The sequence below is a fragment of the Cebus imitator genome, unplaced genomic scaffold (assembly GCF_001604975.1).
Source record: "Cebus imitator isolate Cc_AM_T3 unplaced genomic scaffold, Cebus_imitator-1.0 Scaffold894, whole genome shotgun sequence".
NCBI lineage: Eukaryota > Metazoa > Chordata > Mammalia > Primates > Cebidae > Cebus > Cebus imitator.
Window position 1 is genome coordinate 84565 of NW_016108209.1, and position 23716 is coordinate 108280.

The following is a 23716-nucleotide window of genomic DNA, read 5'->3' on the forward strand; positions in this document are numbered from 1 at the left end:
GCTGGAGGCATGGGCAAGGGGGTCCCCAGGCAGTAAACTCCCCGCGAGTGGGCTGAGGGCTAGGGCTGAGCGTCGGGTGGGTCTCCCGTTCCCTGTGCTCCCCTGTACAGCAACCTCCCTTCTGGGCTCTGGGGCAGCCTCAGGAGGGGAGGGGCAGGCTGGGAGGGGCTGTTGCAGCTGTTCACTTGGGCAGGACATCAGAGGATTTGGACACCAGCCTCCCATCGCGGGTCTCAGTCTTCTTCAGAACCACATGGCCATGCTGTTGTGAGTTTATGTGGCCAAAGAGCTTTCATTATGTGAATGCAGAAAACCTCGTTATATAGGTTTTGAGTTGACTGTTGAGCTGTGGTAGTTTAACACTGTCTTGTTTTTGATTAGTATCTCATATTTGATTAACCTTTTAGAGTTTATAAACTACTTTTCATTGTTAGTGTACTTATCTCACCACAGTTTCATGAAAGGTAAGGCAGGTGGATTGATCTCCATTTTATAGGTGGTGAATCGGGGAGATAAAATGACTTGCCAAGTATTTCCTAAGTGATGAATGTAGGGAATAATGTGGGTGTTTTCCCCACTTTAGTTTCCTAGATCTCAAAAGTATTCGTGTAACATTAATGATATCAATCTGTTTTTTTATTAGATTTTATTAGAATTACTGTAACAGTAAATATGGCATTTTATTTCTTGACATTTGAGTGTTATTTTGTTATTCTTTTATCGTCTTTGTAGTGTTCATTGTGTTATTTTTAATGAGGCACTTATTTTTTTCACTGAACCCAGACTTTCTGATTTACAATACAGTGTTTTTTTTTTTAACCTTATTTTTTGTGTTTTTTGCAATAAGTTTGTTTCATGTTTGAAACAAAAATATCCTTTGCATGTATAAACCATTATTCATCAAGCATTTATCAGATACCACATCTATAGAGCAGTGTGGTAGGTGTTGTGAAGGGCACACAAGGAGGGGGTTAATGTATTCCCTCAAGGAATTACAGTCTGACTCAGAAGATAAAGCATACACTGGAAAACCAAAGGACTATTAAAAAGGAATGGATAAATACATGCAAGGTAAACTGCATGTGTGTATTATGGGAGCATGGTATATTAGAGTGATGAGTGTAACTGGGTTAAGGAAGACTTCTTGGAAGTGAAATTTAAACTTTTTCTTCAGCTTATTAACGTGTGTGATTATGTTTGAGAATGGAAGAATTATGATATTATGCAGCGTGGGAAGAAAATCACGAAAGAAACGAATGACATGAACCAAACAAACTGTCACGATTTGGCAATTAGAATTGATAAACTCGGAATTAGAGATACTCTGGTGGAAAGTAGGTGGAGATTAAACCAGAAGGTTGGTAAATAAGGAAGGCTGTCTGAGGAAGAGGAAGATTTTTTTTTTGTGAGGTAGATTTTAGATTTGATACAAGGAAGGGGTACTGTTAGTTCTTGAGCAGTCAGCTAGCAGATTTTTACTTGCCAAGACCTATCACGTACAAGGCATTGTGCCAGGTATTGAGCAGTGTGGCAACTCAGTGAAAATAATGGGTTCTGTAGAGGATAAAATATCAGAGATATTCATAAAGCAGGCAGACTGAATGGGAGCCTCTTCTATAAATCAAGACAATGGTGAACTAAGGATGTTAACTCTAGTAATAAATTTGGAAATGGGGCTTCCACTAGAGTAATCAGTGTCAGTACTAAAAGAGGCAGGAAATTATACAGAAAGGTTCTGTTAGATACCACCTTGTGATAGGCCAACTTAATATTTTCATGGCAGATTTTTTCCCCTTTATTGAAGGTCTTCTGTCATATCACCAAGTCAGGAATTCCTCAATAATAATAACCTTTGATAACTACCACTGTTGAGCATTTACTATGTCCCAGGCAGTGTTTCAGGCTCTTTGCATGCAGTACTTAATTTAATCTTCAAGGCAACCTTGTAAGATAGGTGATATGATGTCTGTGTCATAGACGGATAATTGAGGTGGTCTCAGAGAGGATAAATAATTTGCCTAAGTTCACAGAGCTTACTAGTCATACAGTCAGGGTTTGAACCAAGATCTGTTATTCTTAAGACTGTGTTCTTTCAGAAAACCAAACACTGCATGTTATCACTCATAGGCTGGTGTTGAACAATTAGAACACGTGGACACAGTTAGGGGAGCATCACACACTGCGGTCAGTTGCGAGGGGCTAGGGGAGGGACAGCGGGGAGTGGGGAGGGATAATGAGGGGAGAAATACCAGATGTAGGTGATGGGAGGATGAAGGCAGCAAACCACCTTCCAGTGTATGTACCTATGCAACAATCCTACATGATCTGCACATGTACCCCAGAACGTAAAGTACAATTTAAAAAAAAAAAGACTGTGTTCTTCATCACTGTAGTAATTTGCTTCCAAAATACAATTCCCGTCTGCCTTAAATTCTTAAAAATGTGCATATGACATGAAATCTTTATATTTTTCAAATCTTAATTGTGTTTCATATTTTACTGAAACATTAACAGATGAATGTTCAATGTCTGAGTCACATAACCAAACAATACACTGAACTTGGTAAAAGGGTTAAAGGAATAAAACTTGCTGTGAAAAGTTGACGCAATATAAAAATGTAGCAGGGTAGAATTATCAAAAGTCTGGTGTTGATTGTTATCATAATTTCTTATTAGTCAGGATTTGCATGAAGATGTCGAAGAAGCTGGTGCACTGCAGAAAAATCATGCTCTTGTGACATCTACAAACTCCACAGAAGCTGCAGATTCTGCCTGCCTGCCTACGGAAGATGAGTCATTAAGCACTGTGAGCTGTGAAATCCTCATAGAACAAACTCCAAGCAATGATCCAGAGACTGCGCTAGAAGTAAATGGTGCTGAAGTGACAGGGGAAAAAGAAAACCATTGTGATGATAAAACTTGTGTGCCATCAACTTCAACAGAGGAAATGAGTGAAAATGTGCCTATAGCAGAAGATACCACAGAGCAGCCAAAGAAAAATAAAATTACTTACTCGCAAATTATTAAAGAAGGCAGGAGATTTAATATTGATTTAGTATCAAAGGTAAGTACCAATTTTATTCATCTTTGCATTGAAAACAGTATCTGAGCCCATAAACCCAATTTTTGTAATTCTCTGAGATGCAGAATATTTGTTTTGTAAAGAGATAGTAGCCAGAAGTTTGTAATTCATTTAAAATATTCCTTAAGTGCAGATTAAAAACACATTTAAGGTGCTCACATTAAAATGCTTTAAATATGTTTTTAATCTATACTTGAAGAATACTTTTGTACTTGAGCACAGAGTACAACCTAATATTCTCTTAATGCATGGACACTGTGAATTCTATCAAAAGAAAAATTCTAATGGACCTGTTTAGAAATTATTTACAGTCAATTTCCATCAATTCTTTTAGCCTTTATGTATAGTAACTATTTTCACAACTATACTATGATGAATACTCTGAATAAACCAATGCATTTTTAAAAATCATGTGTTCACATGGACACAGGAAGGGGAACATCACGCACCGAATCCTGTCGGAGGTTAGGGGTCTAGGGGAGGGATAGTACAGCATTAGAAGAAATACCTAATGTGGATGTTGGGCTGATGGGTGCAACAAACCACTATATATATATGTGTGTGTATATATATATGTGTGTGTGTGTGTGTGTGTGTGTATATATATATATATATATATATGTATGTATGTACATATATATGTATATACCTATGTAACAAACCTGGATGTTCTACACCTGTATCCCAGAATTTAAAGTATAATTTAAAAAAAAAGTCACAAAAAAATCATGTGTTCAGGTTTGAAAGCTTCAGAGGAAAATTTAATAATGATGGAGGCAGGAAGGCTGGGAAGAAAGCTATTGTCTTCAGTTATGTTCCTGAACATAACTAACTTGAACATTAGTTCACTGTAACTTCACAGGAGGTCCCTTGGTGTTAGAAGGGTACAATGTTGCATTGGGTTTGTAGGAAGCAAGACCCTTTTAGTGCAAAAGAATAGAAATCCAGTAAGATAAAGGATTGTGGCCTTAAAGAGTTACAATACAGGGCAGGGTAACAGTAGAGAAAATCAGAGACTAAATCCTGTAAATTGAGAACAAACAATAAGGAATTGAAAAGAAGTAGGAGAGGATAGTAAATAACATCAGACTTACCACAGAACTAGCACAGAACTAGGCTTTTCAATTTAATGTACTTTCTTCAAGTTCCAGGGGGACAGAGAGGGACCAATACATTGCCCTCCACAAGTTGTTTCTGCAAATCCCGTATCCTCATACTCTTGCTCCCTTTGAACTTGATGTCTGAAAATATAATTTTTTTTTTACTACCCATTGTTCTGTCTGTCATGTAGCACTCTGTGTCTGATTTTACGTTATTGGCTATTGCATTGGTTCTACTTCATACTTCCGCACTATTTCTCCCACCTTCTGCATTTGCTTTGACCCTGTCATGATTTGAAATCTAGGGTTTTTTCCACATTACCTTGGCCGTTCATCTGTGGATGGAAGTTTAATCCTAGCTCTTTAATAACCTTCCTGGTCCCATGAACAATACTCTTGTAAAACAGGTTAAACAAAACGTAAAAACGGAAGAAGTCAAATAACAAATGGGCTTTGTCTGAAAATTCCATTTTGAAGTAGTTACTTGGAATTTGGAATGTTTTACCTAAATAAATAATGATATAAATGTGGTTAAGAATCAAGGCTATTTCATAAAAGCCTGTAACCTTTATGTTAGCTAAAATTTAGTATGTGTCTTGCAAAGGGAAGTGGTAGAAGATGGTACTGTTTTAATTGTAGGAATTGGGGTAGAAAATTATTCAGTTGTATAAGAAAATGAATGCTGGTTGTGGGAGGAAAAATACAGTTAAATTAGAAGTTGACACTTTTGAAGATACTCTGAAGGAGACTTGTGGGTATTTTCATGGGTTTGAATGGCCAGTAGTAACCAGTTCTCTACTGTAAGTAAAAATCAAACATGTCTAGAGGCAGTGGACTAGGCAGTTGGGACTGTGTCCTGCAGAGTTTTCATTTTTTAATAGATTCTACAAAATAACTAAGAATCAGTTATTGTACTCATTTTCAAAACCAGAAGTATCTAAATCACATATAACCATGGTAATACAGGAGATTTATTGTCAGTTTTTAAAATGTAAGTCATTTAATACATATTCAGTGCATACTGAATGGAAAGCATGTATTCCATGCTACTGGGGCAATTGGTCACTCCTTAGAAATTCATCTGTTTTGATAATTGTAGTTAATAACATCTAAGTTTAGGATGATTGCCAAATATCTATCTTAAAGCCCTACCTCTTTTATTATTTTTTTTTTTTTTTGAGATGGAGTCTTGCTCAGTCGCCAGGCTGGAGTGCAGTGAGTGGCGTGATCTTGGTTCACTGCAACTTCCACCTCGTGGGTTCAAGCCATTCTCCTGCCTCAGCCTACTGAGTAGCTGGGACTTTGGTGCGTGCCACCATGCCTGGCTAATCTTTGTATTTTTAATAGAGACGGTGTTTCACCAAGTTGATGAGGATGGTCTCGATCTCCTGACCTCGTGATCCACCCTCTTCGGCCTCCCAAAGTCCTGGGATTACAGACGTGATCCACTGCACCTGACCAAATCCTACCTCTTTTCTAAAGTCTAACTCAGTATCTCTAAACTACTTGACATTTCTATATGCGTTCGACCTCAAAGGCATCGTGATATAATTATCACATACTGTGGGGCTTTGCAGTTTACAATACACATTCATGTATATAGCCTTTTAAAAAGTAATAGCTCAGGGTAGGTTAGTTAAATATGTATAGTTTCATACTGCTCAGACTAATAGAGAAGATCAAAGATGAAATTCTTAAAATGAAAGTTCATTTCTAAGTAAGTCCATACTCTTTGTAATTATGGAATCAACATGCTAAGTGAAGGAAAAATTGGTAATTATTAAATCTAATTTCCATTATTGTAATCAAATTGCACTGCTCTTTAGCCCCTCATCACTGTGGTAGATCACTTAGAATTGCTGTGGTAGATCACTTAGAGGGTGGTTAAAAAAAGGCTTAGGCCGGGCACCGTGGCTCATGCCTGTAATCCCAGCACTTTGGGAAGCTGAGGTGGGTGGATCACCTAAAGTCGGGAGTTCGAGACCAGCCTGACCAACATGGTGAAACCCCGTCTCTACTAAATACAAAAAATTAGCTGGACGTGGTAGTACATGCCTGTAATCCCAGATACTCAAGAGGCTGGAACAGAAGAATGGCTTGAACCTGGGAGACAGGTTGCAGTGAGCTGAGATAGAGCCACTGCACTCCAGCCTGGGCAACAGAGTGAGATTCTGCCTCAAAAAAAAAGAGAAAAGAAAAAGAGGCTTAGATTTTTTAATATTGTATACGTTTATTATTTCTGAGCATCAGAAACAAACATCTAGTATAATTTTAATTGAAATTTGTTTTTGTTTTTTTGTGGTATCTTAAATGCATTATTTTTCAAGCTGGCATTAAACCTTAAGCTTTATTGTATCTTATTCAATAAAAATGCATTTTTTGGTTTTATATCTTAATGTTTGTGAAATTATTATGGCTATTTAGGGATCCTTGAATCTCAAATGTGTGTCTTTTTAAAAAATGAGTTTTTTGAAGTAACTTTTTTATCATTATTATAGAGTTAAGAATTGGCATGGGCTGTATCAGTTTTGTAGTGTGTTAGAAAGAGGGTAATGAAGTAACATGCCATATTTAATCAGGATAATGAGATTAGTTTTTAAAAAGCGATGTCAATTTGGTTTTACAGAATGCTGAACTATTAGTTTATAAAATTTTACTTGAATGGTATTGATTTACTGGTAATTTTTACTGACTTATTAGATGTTCAGATTAATGGTTTAGATTGATTTTCGAGATTCCTTTTTCTTTGTATAGTAAAGCTAATTTTCTTTTTCCCCACTTATAGATGTAACATTTGTTTTTAATATTTATTGAGTTACAGACATTATTTAAGAGTATCTTAATGTAGGAAAAAGTCAGATCTGTTGCATTTAACCGTAAGGTTAACGGGCTAGATAATACTTAACATTATTGCTTTTATCTCTCTGATACTACTTATGAGATGCTGAAAGATTAAGTCAATTTCTCACGTCCTTGCCAGCAATAACCATCATCTTCGATTTTTGAGAACAACTTATCTCATATAAACCCAGACTTCTAGAATTACAGAGGGACCTTATAATTTGACTCTTTGAGTATAAATGCATGACAAATATTTTTTTCTTTTTTAATGCGGTAGGGAGGTTCACTGGGCTGATTTCTTCTTATAACTACCTGGCTTTGTGTAAAACTATAGTCTCTTATCCAAAATCCTCAGGGCCTGGTGTGTTCTGTCATTAAGATTAAAAAAAAAATATTTTAGGAAATAATGAAGTACATATGCTGCTATGTTATATGTTAGGTTGAATTATTAGCAGGGTCTGAGGAGGCACTCTAAACACATTATTTCTACAGTGAAATGTATGAATATTTACATTAATTTGGACAAACAAAGCCAGAAGTGCCTTATCAGTTTGGATCATGTTTTGCTGCTAAACAAGTTATGAAAAAACTTATGGATTGCAAAGTTTTTTGGATTGTGAATTTCAGCTAATCAATTATAAACCTGTAATAGATTGTGTTATATATTATAATATTTATGGGTATGATACTTCCTACAAATGATCAAAAATATAACAAAATTATGTATCTTTATTGTTTCCCAATTTTTCCACTATTTCAACTTCTATCTTCTAAAATATTTTCTTTGTACAGCTGCTGTATTCTCGAGGATTACTAATTGATCTTCTAATCAAATCTAATGTTAGTCGATATGCAGAGTTTAAAAATATTACCAGGATTCTTGCATTTCGAGATGGAAGAGTGGAACAGGTACTGTGGCGATCAAGAATTGTAACTGGGCATCAGCTTAAGTTATTATTGTTTGTTTTGGAAAGATAAGCAAATAAAATTGTTATTTTCCTCATAAAGCAGGAAGTTCCAGTCCTGTATAGTGATTTACAAATGTAAATGCTTAATTAAAATTTCTAGTGCTAATTTTCTCATGACTTATTCTGCAGCTTAGTGTTGGTACCAAAAAGTGCACGAAGTACCAAAAAGCACACCAGGGGCACTACACCCAAGACTAGTCACACAAATCCTTTTCTCCCATTAATCAATATTTTGGAGAGGGAAAAGAAAGAAACAGTGATTTTTTTTTTTTTTTTTTTTTTTTTTTACTGTCCACTTGATCAGATTCCACAGACAGAAGGAGGCCTGGAGCCTTGCTGGTAAACAATTCTGACCCTTGTGACAGCTGATCAGATCCTGGGTTCTTGACTGCAGTTTCCAGAAGAGCACAGCTTTGCTATCCTGCTTATGGCACCAAAACTGTAGGGACCAAGGGAAACACTCCCTCTTAACCCTCGGAAGTTTCACTGAAAAATGAACTCACAAAAGGCAGATTAATTGGAGAAAAGGCATAAAAATGTGCTAACATGTATGTTGGGAGAACCACAGTATTTGTTTTAGATAGCACTGCTAAATTTGTTCTGTGTTAGGGTGAGATGCCGTTAGCCTTTTAATGGCATGAGGAGTAACTTGGCAGAATTAAGTAAGAAAGCTCACAATTAGCTCTGAAGTTAGCAGAGATGCCATTAGTACTGATGGAAGGTGATGTGAAAAAGCCTGGCTACAGTAGAAATGATAATCCTGTTACATGTAAAGGGGAAAAAGTATAATTTGGAATACTTGTATCATTGGGAAGCAGTTTTTTAACTTAAAATTATAATATTTTTCAGGTACCTTGTTCCAGAGCAGATGTCTTTAATAGCAAACAACTTTCTATGGTAGAAAAGCGAATGCTAATGAAATTTCTTACATTTTGTATGGAATATGAGAAATATCCTGATGAATATAAAGGTACTTTTTTCATTAAGTTGTGTTCTCCAATTATTTGACATTTCTTACTATTTTAATATGCTCGCTCTGTGAGCATATTAAAGCATTAAACTCCTTAAAGCATAATAAGTGAGCCACTTATTACTGTTTTAAAATGCATTTTAACTGCACTATTCAATAGGTTAGCCATTAGTAACGTGTTGCTATTTAAATTAATTAAAATGAAATAAAATAAAAACATTCAGTTTCTCAGTCTCATTAGCCATATTTCAAGGGCTCCATAGTCACATGTGGCTATAGTGCAGATATTTTCATTATTGCTGAAGTGGCATGCTAGATTTTAATTTTTATTCTTATTATTTAAATACTACTGTCAGCTGACTCCTCATAGATGATAATCCCTTTTCATGAGTCCATTATTTTTTCTCATAAATGGAAATACTATATATGTTTTCATTTTCCAGGATTTGCCTAGAATCTTGAACAATTTTGTTTGAAAAATAAAAAGCTAGATGGTATATGAGGGGAAAATAGTAGATTCAGAAAAGGCATGGTTTCTGTTCTTGGCTTTTATCTATTTCACTATGTGATCTGGGGACAGTTACTTCACAGTCTGTTAAAAATTGATTATGCCATTTTAGTATCAGAGCTGTATTCTTTTAAGTCCTTTGGTCTGAAAGTGTTATCCAAAATTGAAAGATACCATTGATCATTTAAAGTTATAATGAGAAGTTCAGCAGTAGTTTTTTTCCTCTGTGAAATAATAAAATTCTAATCCTTGCTCTTAACCCTTCAAGTCTACTAGATTCTGTCATGTTGTTATCCATAGTGGCTGTGTAAACTTAAATTCTCTCAGTAAATTTTTATAATTTTTATTTATGTAAATTATTTCTGTAAAGTTTTTGTCTTTTGTCATGGGATTGTGTTTCCCGCCACTAACAGTCCAATGTAGTTTTCTGTTCTTGGTTTAAAGGAGTAGCTGTTAAGGGTCCCACATGTTTTGATGTGATTATATGGCCAAAAGACTGATTATAGTAGCCACACAGAAATTCGTTTTATTATTTTTTAGTTTATTTTCTGAGTATTAGTGAGAAGTATACATTTTGCAAAACTCACATATTTATCATTTTAAATTACTACATTCCCATGTTGTCATAGTGTTTTAATATTTTCAAGTACCATTATTGGCATTATCCTGCAGGTTTCATGATAGTAAAGTGAGGTAATTGCAAACTATGGTAACCCATTCAATTATTTAATTATTTTCTAGTGTTTTTTTTTTTTTTTTTTTTTTTAAATCCGCAAAATGCTCAATCAAAATTCATTGTTTAAAGCTTAAAAATGTGCCATTACTCCAAATAGGAGAACAAGATTGTTTTCACTTTTTTCTAAGATCAACCTTCGTTGTCCAAAATATAGTAATACCAACCTGCAGCCTTTGTGAAGATTTTGAAACACACTTTATCTCCTTTTTGTGGGGTTGCTTTAAATAGAAGTTTAGTTCTGATTGTAAGTGATAAAATTTCATCTTTTCATAGGCTATGAAGAGATTACATTTTATGAATATTTAAAAACTCAAAAATTAACCCCCAACCTTCAATATATTGTCCTGCATTCAATTGCAATGACATCACAGACAGCCAGCAGTACCATAGATGGTCTCAAAGCTACCAAAAACTTTCTTCACTGTCTTGGGCGGTATGGCAACACTCCATTTTTGTTTCCTTTATATGGACAAGGAGAACTCCCCCAGTGTTTCTGCAGGTAAGTTTGCCATTGGTTTTCTTGTCCCTTCTAAAGGTGATACTTGAATAACAGATGAAAATTAGGAAGGCAAAAAAGACATTTGTTCAAGATGTAGTGTATGCAAACACATACTTTGTTCTATTTTTTTAAATAATCTATTTCCTGCCTGTCTACAAAACTAAGTGATATATTCAATGTGACCTAGTTTTGAGCTTTATAAAAATGCTATAAATTCCTTTTTCCACTCAATAGCATGATGGAAAGTATTGTCATTGAGTCATTTTAGTTAATTTTTATTGCTATATGTAGTATTTTATTGTGACTACACCACAATCTATTTTTTCATTTTTCTGTTGATGAACACAGGATGTTTCCAGTTTTTTGCGATTAACACCCTTGTGTATGTTTCAAGTTATATATGTTCAAGAATTTCTCTCGGAAAGATATCTAGCAGTGGCATTCCCGAGTCATGAGATACATGAATGTTAACACTTTACAACATAGCGTCCAGTTATTTCTCTAGAGGGCTGTACCAATTATAACCTTTTAGCAGTACATAAGAATACCCAAAGGCCGGGCGCGGTGGCTCAAGCCTGTAATCCCAGCACTGTGGGAGGCCGAGGCGGGTGGATCACGAGGTCAAGAGATCGAGACCATCCTGGTCAACATGATGAAACCCCGTCTCTACTAAAAATACAAAAAATTAGCTGGGCATGGTGGCGTGTGCCTGTAGTCCCAGCTGCTGGGGAGGCTGAGGCAGGAGAATTGCCTGAACCCAGGAGGCGGAGGTTGCGGTGAGCCGAGATCGCGCCATTGCACTCCAGCCTAGGTAACAAGAGTGAAACTCTGTCTCAAAAAAAAAAAAAAAAAAAAAAAAAAAAAAAAAAAAAAAAAAAAAAAAAAAAAAAAAAGAATACCCAAAACTTTACATGTTTGCCAAGATTTAAAAATTTTTTGTCAGTCTAACTCACGTAAATTATCATTGCATTGGATTTTGATTTTTCATTTCCCTAATTACCTATGAAGTTGAACCTCTTCTCATTTGTTTACTGGCCATTCATGTTTTATCTTCAGGGAATACTTGTTTGTGTCTTTTTCTTGTTTGTTTTACACATTAAAAAATCTTTTGTGTGTGCATGGGTACATAGTAGGCATATATATTTTGGGGGTACATGGCATACTTTAATACAGGTATGCCAAGTGCAATCCGTCATGGTAAATGCGGTATCCATCCCCTCAAGCATTTATCCTTTGTGTTGAAAAAATCCAATTACACTCTTTATTTTAACATGTAGAATTAAATCATTATTGACTGTAGTCACCCTGTTGTGATATCAAATACTAGATTCTGTTTATTCTTTCTAACTACGTTTTGTACCTATTAATTATTCCCACTGACCCGATACCCCCTCAAAACCCTCCCCAGGCTCTGATAACCATGCTTCTACTCTCTGTCTCCATATGTTTAATTGTTTTAATTTTTATCTCCCACAAATAAGTGAGGATATGCATTGTTTATCTTTCTGTGCCTGGCTTATTTCACTTTGGCCTCCACTTTCATCCATGTTGATGCAGATATCAGGATCTCATTGTTTTTATGGCCGAATAGTATTCCATGGTGTAACTGTACTACATTTTCTTTACCCATTTATCCATTGCTGGACACTTAGGTTGCTTCCAAATCTTGACTATTGTGAACAGTGCTGCAACATGTGGTATGCAGATATCCTTTTGATATACTGATTTCCTTTCTTTAGGGTATATACCTGGCAGTGGGATTGCTGGATCATATGATAGTTTTATTTTTAGTTTTCTGAGGAACTTCTGAACTGTTCTCCATAGTGTTTGTACAAATTTACACTCCCACCCACAGTGTTTGAGGGTTCCCTTTTCTCCATATCCTTGCCAGCATTTGCTAGTGCCTTTCTTTTGAATAAAAGTTACTTTAACTGGGGCAATACGATATCTCATTGTAGTTTTGATGTGCATTTATCTGATGATCAGTGATGTTGAGCACCTTTTTATATGTCTCTTTGCCATTTGTTTATTTCCTTTTGGGAAATGTCTGTTCAGCTATTTTCCCCATTATTTAATCACATCATTAGATTTTTTCCTTGTAGAGTTGTTTGAGCTACTTACATATTCCGGTCATTAATTCCTTGTCAGATGGATAGTTTGCAAATATTTTCTTTCATTCTGTGGTTTGTCTTTTCACTTTATGGTTTCTTTTGCTGTGCAGAAGCTTTTTAACTTCATGTGATCCCATTTGTCCATTTTTGCTTTAGTTGCCGGTACTTATGGGGCATTGTTCAAGAAATCTTTGCCCAGACCAGTATCCTAGAGGTTTTCTCCAATGTTTTCTTGTAGTAGATTCATAGTTTGAGGCGTTAGGTATAACTCTTTAATCCATTTGGATTTGCTTTTTATATACAGTGAAAGATGGGATCTAGCTTCATTTTTCTGCATGTGGATATCCAGTTATCCCAACACCCTTTATTGAAAAGACTGTCTTTTACCCAGTGTATATTCTTGGCACCTTTGTCAAAAATGAGTTCATTGTGGGTGTGTGGATTTGTTTCTGGGTTCTCTGTTCTGTTCCTTTGGTTTATGTGTCTGTTTCTATTACAGTAGCATGCTGTTTCGGTGACTATTTTGAAGTAAGGTAATGTGATTCCTCCAGTGTTGTTCTTTTAGCTCAGGATAGCTTTGGCTATTCTGGGTCTTTTGTGGTTCCATATACATTTAGGATTTTTTTATTTCTCTGAAGAATGCCATTGATATTTTGATATAGATCACATTAAATCTGTAGATTGCTTTGTGTAGTATGGACATCTTAACAGTATTGATTCTTCCAGTCCATGAACATGGAATGGTTTTCCATTTCTTTGTGTCCTCTTCAATGTCTTCATCAGTGTTTTATAGATTTCATTGTAGGAATCTTTCACTTCTTTGATTAATTCCGTGGTATTTAATTGCATTTGTGGGTATTCTAATTGAGATTACTTTTTAAAATTTCTTTTTCAGATTTTTCAGTGTTGACATATAGAAATGCTACTGATATTTTATATTGATTTTATATCCTGCAACTTTAGTGAATTTGTCAGTCTAATAGTTTCTTGATGGAGACTTTAGGCTTCTCCAACTATAAAATTATATCATCTGCAAGCAAGGATAATTTTACTTCTCTCAGCCTTTCCCAGTAGTCACCACAGCCACTGGCCCACTGGGAGTTCTGCCAGGCCACCCCTGATGTTCACTTAAATCCCAAGTGCTCTTCAGTAAGCTTGTGTAGAATGCTTCCAGGCCTGGGCCTTACCCTTTGTGGCAGTGTGATCCCCTCTGACCAAGGGTAGGTCTAGAAAGGCTGTCTAAGAGCCTAGGCCTTGACTTGGGGTCCCCAAGAGCCTGCTTGGTACTCTGCACCCCTATGGCCGAGTTGGTGCTTAGCACACAACAAAGGGCCCTTTTCTTTTTTCTCTGTTTTTCTCAAGCAGAAGTCTTTCTCCATAGACACCACAGCTGCGAAGGTACTGGGTTTCACCTGAAGCCAACCTGTCTCAGAATCTCACCCCAGGCTCACGGTATACTACCTGGATATTACTGTTGATTATTCTGTACCCAAGGGCTTTTTAACCAGCAGGTTATGAACCCTGCCAGGATTGGGTCCTTCCTTTCCTGGCAGTGGGTTCCCTTATGGTCCATGGTATGTCTAGAAATGTTTTCTGGGAGTTAGGATCTAGAATGGCGGTCTTATGACTCTGCCTGATATCTTTTTGTGGCTGAACTGCGATCCAGGATGCAAGACAAAGTCCTCTTACTCTTTGCTCTCCTCTTCTCAAGCAGAAGGAATTATTTACCTTCATTGTTGTGAGCCGAATAGCCTAGGGTTTGGGGAGGGGTGGCACAAGCACTCCCTTAGCTACCCAGGCTGATTTCTCCGTAGGTCATGTGCTGCCCTAGTCCACGGGCTCTAAGCCCAGCCCAACATTAGCACTTGCCTAGGATTTACAGTCTTTGTGTCCTAGACTGCCTTTCAAGTTTGCCTAGAACTCCAGAGCACTTTAGCCCATTGTGGCAAGGCTTGCTGAGAAGCTCGAGTTCCATCTGCTGGGATGGGCCATTCCTCTCTTGCTAGGGCTGGTCCAAATGCTCTTTCAATGCTAGCTGAGCCCAGCATAGCTTTGTTCTCCACTGGCAGGGCAGCACCAAGTTCAATGCTACATCCTTCAGTGGCTATGCTCTCGCTCCCTCAAATGCATAGATTTCTCTCTCCACACCACGTGGCCACTGCCATGGAATTGGGGAGGGGTGGCGTCAGCAATTCAAGACTTGTCTTCAGTGCCTCCTTCCGTGATAGGAAGTTGCAGCCTGGCACTGTGATTGCTTACCTGAATTTTGCTTCTTATGATGGTGCTTTTTGTGTGTGTAGTTAGTTGTTAAAATTTGGTGTTCCTGTGGGAGGGATGATCATGATCACTAGAGGCTTTTATTTGACCATCTTCCTCCACCCTCTGGTTGTTGACTTTTGCCTATTTGTCTCTTGGGTTGTTGTCTTTTTCTTACTGATTTGTAGGAGTTTTAAAATGTATTCTCATTATTGATCTTCTTTCAGTTATATGTGTTGGATACATTTTGTCTTATGGTTTTTATGATACATAAAAGTCATGAAGATTAATGTAGTCAAATAGAGCAATCTTTTTTGTTATACTTAGCTTTTTTTGGGAGGTCATATAGTATACCTGAAGTATGGAAAAAAGATCTTAAGTCCAGGATTTTCTGTTTGTTAGCCATATAACTTTGGGCAAGTTTTACAACCTCTCTCTGTTTTTCAGAAATCAAATTTGGGATTTTTTTATTCAGTTGTAGCTTTGTGTCCTAATTCATTATTTTCTGCTCTTTATTATCGCCTTTATTTTGCCTTCTTTGGGTTTTATTTAGATCATCTCTCCCTTTCCATGCCCTTGCAATTATTAGGCTGAAACTTCATGAATTAAGTATGCATCTTTAAAAAATTTCCTAATATAAGCATTTAAGAATAGTTCTTCTAGTTTACGACTATTGGTGGCAAATGCTTCCTAATTGCATGTATCTAATAATAACTTTTTCTTCTTTTTTGTCTTGAGTGGAAGTTTACTGAGTAAACAATGCTAGGCTGACAATTTTTTTCTTTTCATTACTTTAAAATTTTATTCCATTGTCATTTGTGTTCCATTTTTGCTGCTGAAGAGTTCAATGTCAGCCTACTTTGCCATTTCTTTATTATGAAAAGTTACAAAGTTACCTTTTTTCTCTCACATTTTTAATATAGTTTGTCTTTTGTGTTCCATATTTTTCCTACAGTAAATCTTAGGTGTTGATTTCTTTAGATTTATCTTGCTTAGTATAGGTCAAACCATATAAAATTAGCATTATTCAACCATTTTAGTTCTACATTGTCCTGTGGCTCAAGCAAATATATTGTGCTTCCTCTGTCTGTAAATTTATGTTGTTTATTGTTTTGGAAATTTATCAGCCAATATCTCTATAAGTGTTGTTTTTCTTCCTTTTTTCTTCTCACCTTTTTGGAGCCCTAAATAGGTATGTTTTAGAACTTAGAATTCTCTCTTCTATATCTTTGAATCTCTTTTTTATATTTGCTATCTTCCTGTCTTTCTGGCTGCATTCTGGATACATAATTAAGATCTGTATTCCAGTATAGTAATTCTCTTCACCTGTAACCCATTCATTTTTTTCAATATTATCTTTCATTTTTAGAACTTCTCCCTGTCTTTCTTGTCATTCTTGATATATTATTTTACTTGTCCATTTTTCGAAATTACTTATTCTATTTTTTTAATCATTTCATGTATAGATATTTTACATTCTCTTTCTGATAACTCTAATATTTAAACTTCATAACGGTCTAATATTACCATGTATTGCTTCTATTGATTCATCTCAATGGTTTATTTTTTGTGTGTCTGCAGTGCTTTTCCTTGGCTGAGAGTTTATATTTGATTGATTTTAAACTGGAGACCTAAATTAGAAGTGCCTTTCTTCAGGGATTATTTGTGTTTGCTTTATCATCAAGGCAGTAAAGACTTGAGACCATTTTAGTTCCCTTTGGGCGTTCTCACTTAATAATGCAATACAACCTCCACATAGTGATACTGTCACAAGACTTTTTTTGTTTTTTTTTAATTTCAGTGTTTTTTGCTCAAAGCTTTTAGGTTAGGGTTTGTATTGTATGTACATGGAGATCAGTGTTTCCCGTGGACATTTCTCTTCCTCCTTCAGTGTCGTGGGTTCAATAACAGTTATTTCATACATGACCTAGTTTTGGTATTAACAGGAAGTCTCTTCATAGTATCTAGTTCAGTTTACCACTGGAAGTAGGTCTTCTTAAATTTACATTTCCCAAATATATGATTTTATGACTTTAGGTGAGAACATTATAAATTTGGAAGTAACTTGTTTCCGAATATGATAGATCTGTGTATTTCTAGACAAGCTCTTCCTCTTCTGATTACTTGTCAAAGTAGGAATAAATGGGGAGTGCCATGTCCCCCAGGAGCCAGAGGTCCTTCTATCAACTGAATCTAAGAGCGGGGAGTCCTGTGGTTTTCTTACTTACTCTTTTTCACTTCCTGTGTCATTGCCTGATTCAGAGGAGACACACCACGTTTTCTCTCATGTTGCCACTTGCTACTCAGTCCTATGGAGCTTAGAGTAAGGAACAGAGACAGAATGAACAGATCACTGGGAAGTTATCTAAAGCTCACTGGCTTCCTTAGTGGTGTTTTACAAAAATGGAATATTTAGCTCTATTTCTCTTTTTTCCACTAAATCCCTCTATTTCTATTTCATACATTTAAAAAATATTCATTTGGTTTTTGTTTATTTCTTTTGATGGGAAGAGACATTTGCAAGTTTTGTTTGTCTTGTATGGATATAAAATTCCGGAATGTGACCTTATGTATTGAATCTTAGACAAAGAAAACATTTTTCTTCAAAGATGGTTGTAACCTTAAGGCTGAAATTTGTTAGCCTTACATATATTTTTATTCTCTGCAGAGCCTACACGAGGCTTAGATTGAGTGTTTTTTATAAAAATTATACATCATCCTTCTGGGCAAGGTGGCTCACGCCTGTAATCTCAGCACTTTGGGAGGCCGAGGTGGGTGGATCACAAGGTCAAGACATCGAGGCCACCCTGGCCAATATGGTGAAACTCACCTGTACTAAAAATATAAAAATTAGCTGGGCGAGGTGGCATGCGCCTGTAGTCCCAGTTACTCGAGAGGCTGAGGCAGGAGAATTTGCTTGAACCCAGGAGGCAGAGGTTACAGTGAGCCAAGATCGTGCCACTGCACTCCAGCTTGACAACAGATGGAGACTCCGTCTTCAAGAAAAAAAAAAATTACACCTCATCCTTTTCAATTTGAAGTTTACTTTCAAGGAATTATGTAATTAAATGTATATATAAAGCAACAACAACAACAAAAAAACCCCTTTTTGTTGTGTTTAAAGTAATATATATTAAACTTTTGGGCAATTCTTTGATAATTAAGGTAACTCTTGAGGTCTTATATTTTATATACATGAATCTCTCTGTGAATTATAATAAACATGCATTTCCTTGACCTACGAATATTAACTTTTAATTTTATATTAGATTCTCTCTATACTGCTTTATAATTCCATATAAATATTGTTTTATTTTTATCGTAAAGTAGTAACACTATCACCATCTATACATCATAGCCTGTACTTTTTATCACCAGGTTATCAGAATAAGGTGTCACCTGTTCTATGATTTCTAACCACCATTCTATATTCTGTTTTAATATAAGCCTCTTATGCATTTCTCACAGCCAGTTACAGCATGTTCTCATCAAGGCTACTATTATAAATGGTATGCATGCATATTTATGTGAAGGATTCAAAGACATTTGGAAGTCATATCCTTGCATTCTAAATGATTTCTGCATGTGACATTTTAACTACTAGATATAACTTTCATGAATAAATGTTCTTTGAGGCTTTTATCAATTTAAATAGGTAGATTTTTTTTTTTTTTTGGTAAAGAAAATGAAACATATTTATGTTGCTACCTAGTATCCATTAATATGTCAGGATATAATAATTGGAACATATTGGAAGAAAAGTCATCAAAACCTGTATATTTTTCTAGTCTAGCAAGCTTTACAATTTTCCTTAATATAAATGAGTTGGTTAATAAATTTTCTGGCACATTGCACAGAATATATATGCATTTTATAGACTTTAAAACTCTCACAGTGTAGCTTCCAAACAGAAGTCCTTTTTAAGCCCTGACTGACCTATTTGTTTATCTGTGTGGTTGGTAACATAGTACATTCTGGTTCGGAATAAGTTTTTTATACTAAGTCATGTATTTATAACTTGTTAATTGGAGCAGTATCAGTGGCAACAAACATCACTTTTTTTTCATATGTAGATGTAGACTGCCCAGAGATTGTTACTTAGTTTTGCTACAAGAGGGCATTTAACTGTCAACTTTCTAGATAATTCAGTCTCATTTTTCTGTGGCCTAGATTTGATCTCTTTTTTTTTTCTTTAATATGGTAGAATTGTTAAAAGTTGAAGGATAAGTATGTTTCACTTTTAGCATGTGATATAAATCTATATATATAAATAAATAACATAAATTAACACCACCGAACACTTTTGTACCAATTGTTCAACCACAGGTGAAATTTTTCTGAGTATGGTATGTGGAAAATTGAAGATATGAGGTTTATAGGAAATTGTGTAACACAAGCTGATCTCTAACTTATAGCTTTTATTTATTTATGTTTTTAACTTTTATTTTAGTTTCAGGGGTACATGTGCAGATTTGCTGTGTAGATAAATTACATGTCGCTATGTGTCGTAGGCCATTCTTGCATTGTTATGAAGAAATACCTGAGACTGGGTAATTTATAAAGAAAAGAGGTGTAATTGGCTCATGGTTCTGCAACTTTATAGGAAGCATGATGCTGGGATCTGCTCAACTTCTGGGAAGGCCTCTGGAAGCTTATAATCATGGTGGAAGGCAAAAAGGCAGCAGACATGTCACATGACCAGAGCAGGCACAAGACAGAGGGAGGTGCTATACACTTTTAAACAGCCAGAACTCATGAAAACTCACTCATTATTATGAAGGCAGCACCCAAGAGGATGGCGCTAAACCATTCATGAGAAATTCACCCCCGTGATACCATCACCTCCAAACAGGCTTCACACCTCCAATATTGGAAATTAGAATTCAGTATGATCTTTGGGCAGGCACAAACATACAAACTTATCATTCTTTCCCTGGCCCTTCCCAAATCTCATTTCCTTGTGACATTTCAAAATACAAGCATCCCTTTTCAATAATCCCCACCAAAATCTTAATTCATTCCAGCATTAACTCAAAATTCCCAAGTACCAAATTGAAACTCTTTTCTGGAAATGAGTTCTTTCCACCTCTGGGCCTATAAAATCAAAACAAATTATTTACTTCTAAGACAAAATGGAGGTTTAAGTGTTGGGTAAAAATTTTCATTCCAAAAGGGAGAAATTGTCCAAAAAAAGTGGGGGGGGGGCTACAGACCCCATGTAAGTCCTGGAAGGAGTGGGCTCCCAAGACCTTGGGCAGCTGTGGCCCTGTGACTTTGTAGAGTTCAGCCGCCATGGCTGCTCTCACAGGTTGTTGAGTGCCTCTGGTTTTTCCAGGTGCAGGGTTCAAGCTGCCTGTGGCTCTACCATTCTGGGGCCTGGAGGATTGTGGCTCCCTTCCCACAGCTCCACTATGCAGTGCCTCAGTGGGGACTCTGCCTGGGGCCTCTGACCCCACATTTTCCCTCTCTACTGACCGAATAACGGCTCTCTGTGGGAATTCTGTCTGTACAGTAGGTTTCTATCTGGACAACCAAGCTTTCCCATACATCCTCTGAAATCCACGTGGAGGCTGCCAAGCCCCCACCACTCTTGCACTCTGTGTGCCTGGAAGCTTAACATAGCCTGGAAGCCACCAAAGCTTATGGCTTGCACCCTCTGAAGCAACAACCAGAGCCGAACCTGAAGTCCTCTGAGCTGAAGCTGGAGCTGGAGTGGTCTGGATATGGGGAGCATGTTGTGCAGGGAAGCAGGACCCTAGGCCTGGCTCCTGAAACCATTTCTTTCTAGCACACTGGATAGGAGGGGTGGCCTCGAAGTTCTCTGAGATGCCTTCAAAACCTTTTCTCCATTGTCTTGGCTGTTAGTACTTGGCTCCTTTTTAGTTATGAACACTTCTCTAGCAAGAGGTTGCTCTGCAGCCCACTTTGGTTCTTCTAAAAATGGGCTTTTTTTTCTACCACATGGTCAGGCTACAAATTTTTTAAACTTTTATACTGTGCTTTCCCATTAAATATAAGTTCCAACTTAAGTCATTTATTTGCTCCCTCATTGAGTGTAGGCTATTAGAAGCAGCCAAGTCGTATCTGGAATACTTTGCTGCTTAGAAACTTCTTTAACCAGATACCTTAAATCATCACTCTCAAGTTCAAGCTTCCACAGATCCCCAGGACATTAACAGAATGCAGCCAAGGTCTTTGCTTAGGCGTATCATGGGTTGCCTTTGCCCCAGTTCCTAATAAGCTCCTCCTTTCTATCTGAGTCCTCCTCAACCTGGACTTCATTGTCCATATCACTCAGTATTTTGATCAGAGCCATTTATCCAATCTCTGAGAAATTTTAAACTTTCCCTCATCTTTCTGTCTTCTTCTGGGCTATTTAAGTTCTTCTAACCTTTGCTCATTGTGCAGTTCCAAAGCTGCTTCCACATTTTCAGGTATCTTTATAGCAATGCCCCATTTCTATCTACTAGTTTTCTTTTTAATCAGTTCTTGTACTCTTATAAAGAAATACCTGAGACTACATTATTTATAAAAATAAAAGGTTGAATTGGCTCACAGTTCTGCAGACTTTAGGAAGGATGCAGCACCATGGAAAGCATGGTGCCGGCATCTCCTTGGGTTTGGGAAGGCCTCAGGAAGCTGAAAATTATGGCAGAAGCTGAAGTTGGAGCAGGCACATCACATGGCAAGAGCAGGAATAAGAAAGAGAGAGGGAGGTGCTACACATTTTTATACAACCAGATCTCGTGAGAACTCACTGTAGTGAGGACAGCACCAAGAGGATGATGCTAAACCATTCATGACAAATCCACACTCATGATTCAGTCACCTCCCACCAGGCCCCACCACTGATACTGGGGATTACAATTCAACATGAGATTTTGGAAGGGACAAATATACAAATTACATCCAGGGGCTTTGGTATACATATTATTTTGTTAGGCAATAAACATTGTACCTGATGGGTGGTTTTTCTAGTTTTTCAATCCTCACCCTTCTTCCATCCTGTACCCTCAAGTAAGCCCCCCCATGTATTTTTTTCCCTCCATGTGTCCATGTGTTCCCATCATTTAGCTCTCACTTACAAGTGAGAACATGTGGCGTTTGGTTTTCTCTTCCTGTGTTAGTTTGCTAATGATAATGTTCTCCAACTCCATCCATGTTCCTGCAAAGGACATGACCTCATTCCTTTTTATGAGTGTGTAGTATTCCATGGTGAAGATGTACCACATTTTCCTTATCAAGTCTTCCATTGATGAGCATTTGGGTTGATTCCATGTCTTTGCTATTATAAATAGTCCTGCAGTGAACATACGGGTACATGTGTCTTTATTGTAGAATGATTTATGTATGTAACCAATAATGAGATTGTTAGATCAAATGGCAGCTCTGTTTTAAGTTCTTTGAGAAATCAACAAACTGCTTTCCTTAGTCACTGAGCTAATGTATATTCCCACCAGTGGTGGATAAACTTCACTTTTCTCTGCAGCCTCACCAGCAGCTGTCTAACTTACAGCTTTTAAAAAGAGAATTTGAGAAAACCAAAAGTTACAAATATATAAATGGATATATGCATATTTAAGTAGCTTGCTCAAAAGTATAGGAACAGTATGGAGGGAATAGAAAAGGAATCTCCCATTTGATGAACTTATTCAGTGATGTCAGAAAGAACTATGCCAAAATGGGACACATACATGGTACTGTGATTTCATAATCGTGGAATTTGTGCATTTATACAGACTGTAAGGTATTTTATATTGTTTTGTCTTTCCCCCTGCTTTTAAAAATCTCCTTCTTCAGTCCAAAGTCAGTACAATTTACTGAATGTTTTTTAGTTCTCTTTGGATAAATCATAAGATAAAGCATCTTTCAGACCAAAGAAACCACCTTATTTTATTTTATAATAACCAGTGTGTTTTTCTTTAGAGAGTTTTCAGAAATCTAAGAAACATTTCTTATCCTGGATTAACCTATTAGAAAACCAAGAGAATTCTTAAAATTGGCCAAGGAGTATACTGTTGGAAAATTTAAAGAGTTTGTATATTCAACTGCATGTAAATTCAGAGCAACATTGAGATGAGGTTTTAGTGTCTGCCTCCAATATTCTTGCTCCTCCACCTTAACAAGTAGAGTTAGGTTATAGATGTGGATTCTTCTACAGTACATTATTTTCTTTTCTTCAATAGTATTCTCCTTAATCTCTTTGCTTGTAAAAAATCTTCCTACTGTTCTGGTAGTAGTACCAAAAAATTAAAGTTAATAGAACTCTTTTATATTATTTTGACTGGTTGTCTAATGTTTACAAATGAGCAAAGTTAAGACAAAAAGAAGTTGAGGCTAGAAACCAGATTTCCTAATATGCATTTTTCTTCAGTCACCTATTATATAATTTTTAAACACCTTTTTTTGAAAAAAATTAAGGCATAATTTGCAAAAATATTGTATTATTTTCTGGATCTTGTTATATTTGTGCTATTTCTTAACTTTTAACAACTTGCAATTTGCTATGACTTATTTATTTTCTCATTGTCAATGCATATTCAGTTTCCAGAAAAAATTGGAGGGAGTAGGCATCATTCTTACAGTGTTCTAGAAACATGTTCCAATTCTGTGCCCAATACAAAATACCAGTTTAGAGAAATAAT

The 23716-nt window shown here is 36.4% G+C and overlaps 1 protein-coding gene across 7 annotated transcripts in view; it reads left to right on the plus strand.

Annotated features, from left to right (window-relative positions):
* The window catches only part of CHM (CHM Rab escort protein), a 183056-nt gene that overhangs the window by 79893 nt on the left and 79447 nt on the right, over positions 1 to 23716 (plus strand). For all 7 annotated transcript variants that reach the window (XM_017520861.2, XM_037735673.1, XM_017520862.2 and 4 more), the window contains 4 exons: positions 2677 to 3064; positions 7816 to 7932; positions 8841 to 8961; positions 10479 to 10704. In XM_017520861.2, coding sequence (XP_017376350.1) covers positions 2677 to 3064; positions 7816 to 7932; positions 8841 to 8961; positions 10479 to 10704 — 852 coding nt within the window. The remainder of the gene's footprint in view (positions 1 to 2676; positions 3065 to 7815; positions 7933 to 8840; positions 8962 to 10478; positions 10705 to 23716) is intronic.